At 36.2% G+C, this 12199-nt stretch overlaps 1 protein-coding gene and 1 long non-coding RNA gene across 3 annotated transcripts; both read right to left on the bottom strand.

Moving 5' to 3' along the window:
• Positions 1-176: 176 nt before the first annotated feature.
• On the bottom strand, positions 177-2484 carry LOC106659234 (protein-glutamate O-methyltransferase-like). Of its 2 annotated transcripts, XM_014381662.2 has the most exons (7): positions 2235-2484; positions 2030-2161; positions 1854-1959; positions 1536-1783; positions 1276-1455; positions 810-1218; positions 177-745 (listed from the first exon to the last, which is right to left on the bottom strand). In XM_014381662.2, exons 2-7 carry the CDS (start codon positions 2128-2130, stop codon positions 410-412), a joined length of 1380 nt encoding a protein of 459 aa, XP_014237148.1. In that variant the 5' UTR covers positions 2131-2161; positions 2235-2484; the 3' UTR covers positions 177-409. The 2 variants fall into 2 exon arrangements, with proteins under 2 accessions (XP_014237148.1, XP_014237147.1); XM_014381661.2 differs by having other exon boundaries at positions 2030-2484.
• Positions 2485-2961: 477 nt separating this feature from the next.
• LOC106659233 lies at positions 2962-5053 on the bottom strand. The gene is made up of 6 exons (XR_001339555.2): positions 4800-5053; positions 4491-4624; positions 4057-4237; positions 3768-3820; positions 3409-3534; positions 2962-3129 (listed from the first exon to the last, which is right to left on the bottom strand). It is a non-coding gene; the product is annotated as an uncharacterized LOC106659233 (long non-coding RNA).
• Positions 5054-12199: the final 7146 nt, after the last annotated feature.

The raw sequence follows: 12199 nt of genomic DNA, 5'->3' as shown, positions 1-12199 counted from the left end.
GTATGCATAATAGTTACTTATTAGCATATATTATGATTATGATTATAATTGAATATCTACTAAAATTAAGTGTAATAAATTATTAACATTGAAACAATTTAAATGCATATGTTTGAATACATTCTTTTGAATATTAAAAAAATATATTTGAAATATAATAGTAATAAGGTAAACAGTTTTCGAAAATATATTCATTTATTATGATAAAAAACATGATTCATACATTAAATTCTTTATTTTATCTAGTTTCAAAGAAAACAAGAAATTTACTCATTCATTCTCTGATTTAAATAATTCCAAAGCTTACACATTTTTAAAAATAGTCAAAAATGCAGAGTAAGCAAAACAAAATAGATTATATCAAATTTTATATGATTATTAACAACTTGTTTGCATATTCAAAAAAAACTTATTTATTTGGAAAACTAGCTTGTATTAAACCAAAACGACCAGTTTCCATCCAATGGGGATCTTCTTTTTTCAATGAGTCAGCTACCCCTTGCGGTAAACCAGAACATACATCAGCTTTGATTGTTCTAAAGCTAACTAGACGTGATGGCTGGAATCCACGTAAAGCATGAGTAAAATCAGTAGTAGTTTCCCAATTCACATCCCCCATAAGTTTACGATAGTTAAGATCTCCTTTGAAAATTACTAAAATAGCTTCAGATAATTTTTTGTACAAAGTTTGATCATGAGTCGGCATTTCCGAAAAATCGTATGGATCAGTCCAAAATGACTCCTCCTGAAAATGTATTCAAAGTTAGTAAATTCTCAAATGGCTATGGACTTAAAATTTTCTGACTCACTTCAATAGTTATTGCACCAGATTTTAAATGCTTTTCACATAAACCACCAAAAGTTTGAATACTTTGATTATCTGATTTTTTCATTATTTCAATTAGCCAATGAAAATCTTTGGTCATAACATCACTAACAAACCATGGATATCTTTTTACATAAAACCTCATTTTTTTGACCACACTTTTTTCCAAAATATAAATGGCCAAACATAAGTCAGTAAACAACTCATATCCAGCATTATCAAGAACTGTATCAATTGTAGAATTAGTATTTCCAGATTGTTGATTTTTTACTAAAAATTCAGACACTTGATGACTGTCATCAACTAAAATCTGTTTGTTCAACTTTTCTAATGAATCTAATGGATTGAACTCTTTTGAGCTCACAACACCTGCGCTCAGTGAAAGGTCGCATCTATAAAATGAAAAATACTTAAAAATAATGTCACTCAAATTTTATAAAATTATTTACCTGTTACCCCAAAGGTTTAATTTCATTAAATTAGATAAATGTTGTACTGATGATGCTTCATCTTTTTTTGTATGTACACATTCCAACACATACTCTGCTAAATAAGCAACGCTTGTTGCTGCCATAGTAAATCCTTCTTGTTTTTGAATTTCAAAAGGATCATATGTTTTCAAATGCTTTCTATACAATATAATATTATGAATTAAAATAAACAATGTTGTCTAAATTTAACTGGAAAATTAAAGTTTAAGATTTCTCACGTTGACATTAATTCTTGTGCCATTCGTCTGTACATATAGCACTCACTAATGAGCCATATTGCATTGTACCATGTTTGTGTTTCACCCTCCTCTTTGGAAAGTTTTTCAATTTTATCATTCCACACTTGAGTATCATCGTTGGTCCTACCTGGTAATGGTTCTAAAGGAAGGAGTGCTTTATTGGTCATGAGCTCATTTCTCAACTTACTTACAGCCCCAATAACTGTTTTTATTTCTTGTGTAGCTTCCTAAAATCATGATTATTTACATTTAATATTGCTGCTACAAAGGCCTAGTTACTTTATTGAAATTAATTACCGCTCCCTTTTCTTGCACTATCGCATCTTTATTTCGACTTAGATTATCAACTACTTTTGTCAGTATAACGGGTAATCTATCCTTGATAGTTTTATGCGCAAAACTCCTGGAATCATTAGAAATGTCAATGGAGGGTGAATCAATTGTTAAAAAAGTTACTGACTCATTCAATGTACCTCTTGTATTTTCCTCTCAAAAACTTATTGATAGGTGGCTCAATATCCTCTAAGCAACCGATATCACTAGAATTAGATCTTTGGGTAATTTTCTGCGCCATTCTAGTCTGTATTATATTAGAATTAACTTTCCTGAAAATTGAATGTAAGTATCTCATTGGGATGATGTGTGATTTTTAAGGCGTTGCAAAAATTGTTCTGCTACCGTCAAACCGAGAGTGTACTGAACGGGTGGGAAACTTGGGGGACTGGGATTACTTGGCCGAAGGCAATAATAATCGCACGAACTCCGATGTGGCTTCTGTATAAATTACGCAATGCCGAAAGCACTCAATGTTGTTTGCAACTCATTTTTATCGGATGAGAGTCGATGCGATACGTGAAATTTCGAGCGCAGGCGGAGGCTGCATGTAACGTGGGACTAGCAGCAGACAATTTTATCGCGAAAATCCGCTGATCTGCCTGACGTTGACTGCACACACGGATTCGCACATGTGCGCATTGCGAATCGACCAATCAGAGCAGCCTCGCTCGATAGTGTACTTACTACAGATTACATACGAATTTCAGGTAGTCATTTCAATGATTTTCAACGTGAGGATAAAAATAAATAAATAGCTAAAGAAATAATTTATAGTTGTTCAAGTACATTTTTTATTTATAAAAATATTTGTACATAATACAAAGTTCAATTGAAAAGTCCACCAGAGTAAGTCTTGATGAATATCCTTACATTAATTCTGAAACACAATAATTATTAACTTTAGCTAACTAGTTTTTGTATCAATGAAACAACAAAATATGATTTAAGAAAAAAGAATCAGAAAGGCTTCTTTCAGCAAAAAATTTTATTTTTTGGGTTCAACTCAGTAGAGGGAGCCTAGATATCATCATAATAAATTTAAGTTTTTTGAAATTGAAATTTTGAGAAATTCTTGCAATAATTAATAATTTATTTTTTATCAACAAAAAAATATTTATTTACCTCAATCATTACTGGTTCTCGAATGGATTATTCAAGTTATACCGATGACTCACTGTGGATAAGGCTCCTTGAGATAAAATTGTACCTTTTGCAAACATTAATTTTCTCCTTCATTCTGAAATAATGAATAATTTTATAAATTTTCTGATTCTTTAATATAGAGTTAAAAATTTCATTTATCAATAAAATCAGATAGGCTTCTTTCAGCAAAAAATTTTAATTTTTTGGGTTCTACTCAGTAGAGGGAGCCAAGATATCATCACGATAAATTTACTTTCAATTGAATTAAGGCAATTTTTTTTTATAATTTTTTAAAAACGCCAATAAACCTAATACTACTACTTTACTTTTAAAATGAAAAATTGTTTTCAAATAAAGTTTTTTTAAAATTTACCTTCACTATCTATGCGTATCCAATGATTTTCCTCAAGTAAATAGTTGATTTACAGTGAACTGTGCTGCTTGAGATAATTCAATATGATGTCTTTTGCAGAGGTTCATTTTCTTCACAATTCTGAAACTATTAATAATCATATGAATTCACTGCTTTTTTATAACTTATTCAAACAAGTTTGTTTAACAAAAAAATCAGAAAGGCTTCTATCAGCAGAAAATTTTCATTTTTTGGGTTCTACTCAGAAGAGGGAGCCTAGGTATCATCATGATAATTTTACTTTCAAAATGTTTATAATTTTTGGAGTACCTAGAATTATTGTAATATTAAAGACTTAAATAAAAATGTTCTTTATTTACCTTCACCGCATATCCAAAGACTTGTTCCAATATTCTTCTTCATCCAGTGAATTCTGAAACAATTATTAACTTTATGAATTTACTGTTTTTTGAATGAGTTAAAAAAAGTTTTAGATTTCATAGAATCAGAAAGGCTTTTTTCAGCAAAGAAGTTATATTTTTTGGGTTCAACTCAGTAGAGGGAGCCTAGTTATAATCATAATTAAATTTTTTTGAAACTTTATATTAAATATGCTTTACGAGTATTCATAAATTGTATGTAATTTACACTAACTCAATAAATACATACCTTGACGACTAGGCAAAAAGATCAGAAGAATTTTCTAACTTTTGCATCTATATTCCATCCATGTCCAGTTTGATGAGTGGAGTTTTGTGTTCAGCACATAAAGATTGTATTGGTTGCATGTAGTTCTCCTCATTACAGCCATCGCTGTGCCAGCATCATACATCAGCGTGCCATTTGTATCCTGCAATCAAACCATTGCATTATAGGGATGGGAAAATAATAGATATATACAAGAGTCAGTTTTTTATGTAAATAATCAGTGAGGCTTCTCTCAGCAAAGATATTAAATTTTTGGGTTCTACTCAGTAGAGGGAGCCTAGTTATCATCATAAAATAAATAATACCATGAAGAAATGCACACGTTGAAAGATGCATAAAAATAGTAAAGTGCTTAAGCGTATTAAAAAGTTAAGACTTATAAAGTATGAACTTACCATGGCAGACATGATGAATTTTTACTTATGCAGTTCCAAAACCTCATGAAGATCAGCTCCATTGTTAAGAAGATCCATTTCCAGAAAATTCTAGCGAATTGCATCCATCTATCCACCAAATGCAAATATTTTTCCTGCAAAAGAAAATAAATTAATGTTTATTCAGACAACATGAAGATTTAAACAATGTAATTATTAAACAATTCTATCAATGTACAACGAAAATTTTAATTATAAAATCCTCAGACTCATCAAGCCTTTCCCGCAATAATCCAAAAAGAAACAAAAGGGCCACGAATCATTACTCACGTTTGAACGTCGAACATAATTGCCCGTAGTCCCTTCGACTAAAAATCATATCGCAGTAACGGCAAAAAGTTCACGTAGATGCTCTCAACGGGACGAACGACGAGGTCGACGATGCGATGGCAGGATAAAAAATGGAATCGCGAATGCGAATACATCCACGTGCAGCGAAAAAGTATCTCCGCAGTCCGCCGGCTTACTAGCCTATAATTCGCTCGCGAATGCATACCGGAAAACTACAACAGCGCACCGTCGCAGCCAAGGAGCGTTTCAAGTCGTAGCGCTAATTTCAAATTTTTGCGCGAAAAGATGACACGGAATAGCGATTATTTTTCGCGCAAAATATTTTTTTTCCTGTCAACTATCTGATAATATTTGGCTCGAGTTATAAACTCGCTAATTAATGTCGATCGTCGCCGCTATGTACTTGACGATTAATTCAGCCGAGGTATTATCGTTTGTACGATGACTAACAACTGAGATAAACAATTTGAATGTCAATAAAGTCGCAATATCCCGAAATAAATTGTCCCTATTTGTCAAAGAGAGCTTATTAAATCATCGTTATGTTTAAGTATATAAAACGATTCGTTGGAGGAAATTTTTCGCGTAACGGTTGAGAGCATCGTTAATATTAATACCCTCGCTGATTCAATAATTCGACCCCGTCAAAAATCATCTAATCACGTTGCGATTTGTGTACAGTAAGATATTGTAACATTACCGGTTGATTGGGAATTATTACATATATGCAATTTTTAAAAGCTCGCAATAAACATTGCATTAACGCATCGATGCAATTTATAATAAATAAATATTACATGATAATAATACATTTCACCGATGAGTAAAGGGTGTTTAATAATAATATCGTTGAAATACGCGTGTACCGAGCGGCTGACGTTGTATTTTAAGTATATAAAAGCAATTGTTGGTTCAACTCGGTATCGAGTCGTGTCACTCCGCACTCGATCGAGTAATACACAAAATTCGCGAAAAGCAGCTCTCTCTCTCTCTCTCTATATACAACACTTTATATACTGGCACTGATTAATTCCCTCGGATTTTCGTCGTTGGCTCCCGTTTTAAACAATATAACTGTGCACTGCACTCACACACGTATATAAACATATATAAATACAGACTCGCCGAACTCGTTGTGTGTATAAAGTTGAAATTGACTGCGCGCCGAAAGGCTGGCATCATCTCGTTAAACTTTTATTACAACTAATCGCGGCCGAGGGAGTGAGTGCAGTGCAGCTGCAGTTGCAGGTATATTATATATATGTCAGAGCTCTGATTCAACTGCTATACGCGCGGAGAGAGAGAGAGTGGCAGAGAGCCGGCCAGGGATTATATGCGATTTTCGCGTTTTCGCGATTGTATAGCAGCAGCCCGCGCGCATCAACGGGGGGCTGGGTTTAGCTGCGCGAAAATTAATTTGACGTTGAAAGGATAAATATGTAAAATCCGCGCGCGCTCGTGGGTGGATGGCAGGCAGGCTGTGGGATTATTGCCGTATGCCTAATGCCTCATCGACGTAAATAATAACGATAGGCGCGAGAGATTTCGAATTCGAGTATATCGGTACATGTCCCTGGCAGGCTTTTAGGCATATGTACGACGTAATGATGACATTTTCTCGCGAAAAATCGAATGCGTTCGAACCGTGTTATGATCGTACGAAAAAGTGTAGGCGCGGACGATCATCTGCACTGCTCCTGACCGACTTTGGATCTCTCTAAATGTTTTTTATCTAATTTTTATCTGATTTCGTGAAACAGCAATTTCTATTATGAATACGATTGTCGGCGATAATAAGTCAAATGGACCGACAACAAGTCAGTCTCCGAAATTCCTTATTGTCATAAAGGTGATACGATCTCGGCACCGATAATTTTTGTAAATAAATAACTATTGTCAATTACAGCATTACTGAATTTCGGCAACGAATTGCAACTTCGTGCGAGCTGCCTGCTCGAATTTACTGCTGCGGCTTTGAAAAGTTGAATGCAAAATTATTTATACTTATTTATTTAGAAACATGTTTATTTTTTTACTTATAATATTCTTCTCATCCTAATTCATCGTTATATTTCCTCGTGGATCGTTATATGGGGCAAAATTCCTGAACTGTCCTAGCGACCCGGCCGAGCGGCGTTTTTAAGCAAAATCACTCAATTTCTAACTCACCAGAAAAGCCACTAAACGTCCTGAAAAAAAATATGTGATGAAGGTTTTCGATGGGAAATTACCTCAGCTTTCCGATGGTGGGGTCCAATTTTCCGAAATTTTCCATTTTAGAGAATATGTCATAAATACATTTGAATTTCTCGATTTTTTCGATGAAAATAGAAAATTTCGGAAAATTGGATAGCACCATTGGAAAGGTGAGAAAAAAATACATCGGAAACATATTTTTGTTAAATTTTTTGAGATAAATTGGTTACTGTTATTGGCAAAAAACGCGAACGTAGCGGCTACGGCGCGCGCTGGCCGCGGCCGGCCGGTCGAGCGCCGACTATAATCTCTCTTGTAGCTCGAAATTTTTAGTTGTTGCACACGCTGAAAAATAACGTTTTCGACGTAAAAAGACATGTTCTTTCGATTGGAAACATAAAAAAGAGAAAAAAAACGTTGTTTTTTGAGATAATCAACTTTGAAATATATATTTCAGTTTTTTTTCGGGAAAATGGAAAATTTCGGAAAATTGGACCCCACCATCGGAAAGCTGAGGTAATTTCCCATCGAAAACCTTCATCACATATTTTTTTTAAGGATGTTTAGTGGCTTTTATGGCGAGTTAGAAATTGAGTGATTTTGCTTAAAAAGGCCGCTCGGCCGGATCGCTAGGACAGATCAGGAATTTTGCCCCATATATATATTTTTTAAAAATCCAGTAAAGAAAGTGTGGTCAAGTAGAGGTCAACATATTTATCTATAAATAAAAGGAATCGTTAATTGACATTATTTTTGAACAAACGCTGCCAACGATTGCACCAAGTTAGTGTAACAGTTCCGTGCGCAATGTTTAATAGTATACTGTCCAAGCGCATCCAATACTATGTATAAATTATTGCTCACACTGTCTTTTATTATCACCATGATAATAAAAATATTTACCAATTGTTAATGCGTAATAAAGTACGACACCCCACGAGAGCTATCGGAGTCAACGAAAATTAATAGAAATGGTTTCATATACCTGAAATTCGAGAATACTAGTCGAAACTAAGATTCAAATGTATTTTTTCGAAAATTTGAAAGTGCTACTACACTGCTCGTAGGCTGCGTCATGTATACGCGTAGACTCATTTAAAATTTTTCCTCTGGTCTCATGGTAGGAGATATAATGTAATATCGAAACTGACGATCCCAGTTGCTCCATCGACACGAGCTCTCGGCGTACATTTGACTTCTTGCTCACCAACGGTTCACATCTCCTTACTTCTCTCCTTGTAACGCACGAGACGACGATAAAATATGCTCACACGTGTGTTACAAGGAGAGAGATGTGTGCAAGAAGTAATCAACTACGTTGAACGGGACAGCGACTGCGAGGAAAGATCGAGGCGTTGAAAACACCCCCGGCAGAAAAGGTAAGCGAATATTGAGTAATTTTTATTTTTCTTTCTTTTTTTATTACTTTTATACACTACGCTTTGGCTAAATAAAAAGAAAAGAACAAGTCGAACCAGCGATGAGGCCCATCGATGTAGTCGAATATCTAATCCATTCGAATCCCCTCTCTCGTTCTCTACCACATGGTGAAAGTGATGTAAACCATCGTGAACCCGACGTTACTCTTTCGTTTACTGTTATTTCAATTATTTAAAAAAAAATAACATTTTTTTTATTTATTCAAATTTACTGCCACACGTGGCTGGTTTATTCGACCGCCCGACTGAATTTTTACAACCTTTTGGTATTTTGCCCCGCTCTATTTATGCGTATATTGCTTTCGGGGCATTGTTTTTTCTTTCTTTCTTTCTTTTTTTATTTTACCTCTGCTTTTCGCGCGTTTCGCGCAACATTTTTGACATTCGTTTATATTTATTAACGGCTCCGGGCGCTGCATGGACATTATGCATCCGTCGCATATTCCACGCTGCGCCTGCAGTAGCAGTAGTAGCAACCAGCGCCGGGCCAGAACACGTGCCGCGTGGCACAGAATTTATTCCATTCTTTGTAAGGTATGTAGAGAGAGAGTTCGGGGCGGTATGTATAATGCGTGATAATTCACACCTCCCTCTCTCTTTTCTCTCCACTTGTTTTACTGTACCAGCGCGTGGCGCATTTTCATATTTATCGCTTCCGTTTACCGGCTACTGTAACTGCTACCTGTGTTACAGCTGTAAATGCGTATGTATATTCGGTCAAGAGACGCGAATTTTTTTTTGCCGTTGTTTTCACTCCTTAAATCGTTGGTACAATGCCCACGCGCGTTTACGAAAACTCGATATTAAATAACACGTATCGAAATTATCGACGGTTATGGCATTGTATAGTAATAAAATAAATGTGTAACGGCGCCTTTTTTTTTCTCGTCTCTCTGCCTTTGTTCTTAAATTCGTTTATAAAAAAAAAAGGCAGTCGATCGATCGTGCAATATTATTCACCTCGATTCTCTATCGCAACCCACTGCATGTCGTTTACTTTGCCTCCTTTTTTCTTCCATCTCTCTCTGCCTCTTACTCTAATTAAGGTGGTTCTTTCAGTTTAAGTTTTTCTATAGTGAACTCTTGCCTAGAGCTGTATATTTTGTATGCGCAGTAAGTACTGCGCAGCCTGACATCAGCTGATTCATAGCAAAAACATCGTTTTTTTCACTTTTACGTGAAAAATCTTGATTTTTTGCAGCGTAAGCCCTGTTTTACGATACACAGGCTGAAAGATTAGAGTTTTTTCTATAAAACCTATACACTCCGATACCCGAACAAATTAATTTTTGATTAGAAATACCATATGGATGGTGGCCGTTCTATGCTTCCCATGTTAAAATAGCATACTTTGAGATAAAATATCTCGAAATTTTGCAGCGTAAGCCCCATAAATAATTATACCATTGAATTCAGCGTGATTTAATCTATAAGATAGGATAGGTCTCATGTCTCAACAAATATTGAAAGAACCACCTTAATCAGAACTTTTCTCTTTCCTGCTTCCTGTCTCTCGCCGCCTCTCTCTCGGTGCACGGTTAAACAAATAATTAATCGAATAATCGTCATTTTCTTCCCGACGATTTGTCCTTGCGTATACGTATATATACGCTATACACGAGTGAAAATCGTATTTTCGTCGCTCGCAGAAGTTCTCCCTCGAGAACGCGGCTATATTGAGAGAGAATAGAATAAAAGAGTTGCGGCTTCGGAGTGAAAGAAAAATATCGGAGCTATACACTATTTCTTCTTCTTCTTCTGGGCTTTTCTCTCTCTCTCTCTCTCTATCTTTCGAGCAAGATTCGAGTCCATACGCGCGCCGCGTAGGAGTAAGTTAGCTAATTGGTTGAGCGCCTCGAGTTATATACCTTTTATTCGAGCTCGCGCGCGGGCAACGCCTTGTACATACCGTCTAGTCGAGCAGGCGGTAGAAGACCAGCAGCTGTACAGAGAGAGAGAGACAAGAGTGCGGCTAATTCTTTTCCGCTAATTTCGTTAATCCTAATGTATGGTAACTTTATTCGCTGGCGTCCACCGGCCGATACAGATATACGTTCTACTGTATATTATGCCTCTCGGCCTCTCTCTCGAAGAATCTCCGGGCCTCGATTTCTCCAAGAGACTGATTCAATTTTCCACGCGGGTGGAGTATTTTTGCATATTTTCGCTCGCTCGCGTAAAAGTTAAGACGGCGCTGATTGTCCTGCGGGACTCTGTATGTGCTTGTTAATTTTCTGAAAAAATCGAAGCTCGAAAAAGAGTAATGGAAAGCGATCGACGAGCGATAAACTACATAGTTTTTTTTACCGCAAGCTCTGTATATTATATAGGTAAAAAATTGTTGTCGCGCGACGAGCGCATGTGAATTTCTGTATACCGCTCGAGTTTGTTCTCGAGTTTACGAGCTGAAAAAGTTCTCGAGCTCCTTCGAGCTCCATCGAGCATCTTAGTCAAAGTTTAGACTCGATTTCCGTTTTTTTTTGTGTGTCAAATGAATGTTCGCGAGTCAACGAAAAATCGTTTGAAACACGAACCAACTCAATTTTCCTCTTTCCAGTGTGTCCGGTGTTCTCGATATTTTTCCTTGAAGCTTTTGATAGATCGAGAAATTTGAGTTTGATGCGTCGACTATTCGTTTCAATTAACAGCGCGCGTTAGTACGAAAATTAAATTTCGGTCGGATGTTACACATATGCTCGTATACTTTTTTTTCAACGAAGATCGTTGAGAAATGAAAAAAATTGTTGTAAATTCGATAGCCCGTGAAATCGATGCATCACGCATCGTATTTGTTTTTACGTATTTTGTTGTTTGTAAAAAAACAAACAAACAAACAAACAAATAAACAAAAACAAACAAATAAATAAACGAAATTCGAATTTTATTATTTTATACATCTTAAACACGCCGACTCTTTTATATTTTGTTTGTTAAAAATCAGTTTTCATCCCACGAATAGAGAGAGAGAGATAGAGTCGGAGCCCGAAGCTCTTCTATTCACACGCGAACACAGTTGGCATTGTTAGCGTAGCGAGTTTAGGTCTCTCTCTCTCTCTCTCTCTCTCTCTCCGGCAAGCGGATCAACCCTTTTTTTTGTTGCTGTATTTTTCTCTCTCTCTCTCCTCTCCTGTTTTTTTTTATTGTTTTGATCGAACGAGTTCAGCAGACCGTGCGCACGCGGCACATAAGTCTCAATCTGCGTGTTGGGGATTTTTTTTCTTTTTTTTTTTTTTTTTTTCGGTGCCGGAAACATTGAGTTTTTCACGTATCCTATATGTGTGTGTGTGAATGCGTGTATCTATCCCTATATGCGCCGCGCGCGAAACGAAAACGCACGAACGCCTCGGCGCAGGCAAAAACGATTATACGCGTGAAGGTACATACAGTTGTGTGCGTGTGTGTACGGCACGTATTGAGAGGACGAGAGAATTTCCAGAGAGCTGCTCCGCGATATTCTATATTTATAAATGCGCATGTACGCGAGAGCTCGTTGCGCGATATAAATCGTAGATAGTTTCGGGGCAAAACTGCGGTTGAGAGCCTTTTTGCTCTCTCTCTCTCTCTCTCTCTCTCTCTCTCTCTCTCTCGCTCACAATTTTTTTTTTTTTTTGTTTTGCAATGGCGCGAAGTGCGCAAAAAATTTGTACGTATGTATGCGGCTGATACTAAAGCGCGCGATCGTGTCAGACGCGTATTTCCCTTTTTGATATGTTCCTGTTTGCGAATGGAGTTTGAATAAAAAAA

This window comes from Trichogramma pretiosum, unplaced genomic scaffold (genome assembly GCF_000599845.2).
Source record: "Trichogramma pretiosum strain Unisexual culture from Peru unplaced genomic scaffold, Tpre_2.0 scaffold50, whole genome shotgun sequence".
Taxonomy (NCBI): Eukaryota; Metazoa; Arthropoda; class Insecta; order Hymenoptera; family Trichogrammatidae; genus Trichogramma; species Trichogramma pretiosum.
The sequence above is the reverse complement of the archived record's forward strand: the minus strand, read 5'-3'. Positions and strand labels throughout refer to the sequence as shown.

What these genes read in the sequence shown, in the direction of transcription:
- LOC106659234 (XM_014381661.2), bottom strand. Translation starts at nt 2,187, where the DNA reads ATGAGATACTTACATTCAATTTTCAGGAAAGTTAATTCTAATATAATA. An exon ending in TTGAGAGGAAAATACAAGAG is followed by an intron (nt 1,960 to 2,029) that starts GTACATTGAATG and finishes TAATGATTCCAG; the next exon opens with GAGTTTTGCGCATAAAACTA. An exon ending in GCACAAGAATTAATGTCAAC is followed by an intron (nt 1,456 to 1,535) that starts GTGAGAAATCTT and finishes TATATTGTATAG; the next exon opens with AAAGCATTTGAAAACATATG.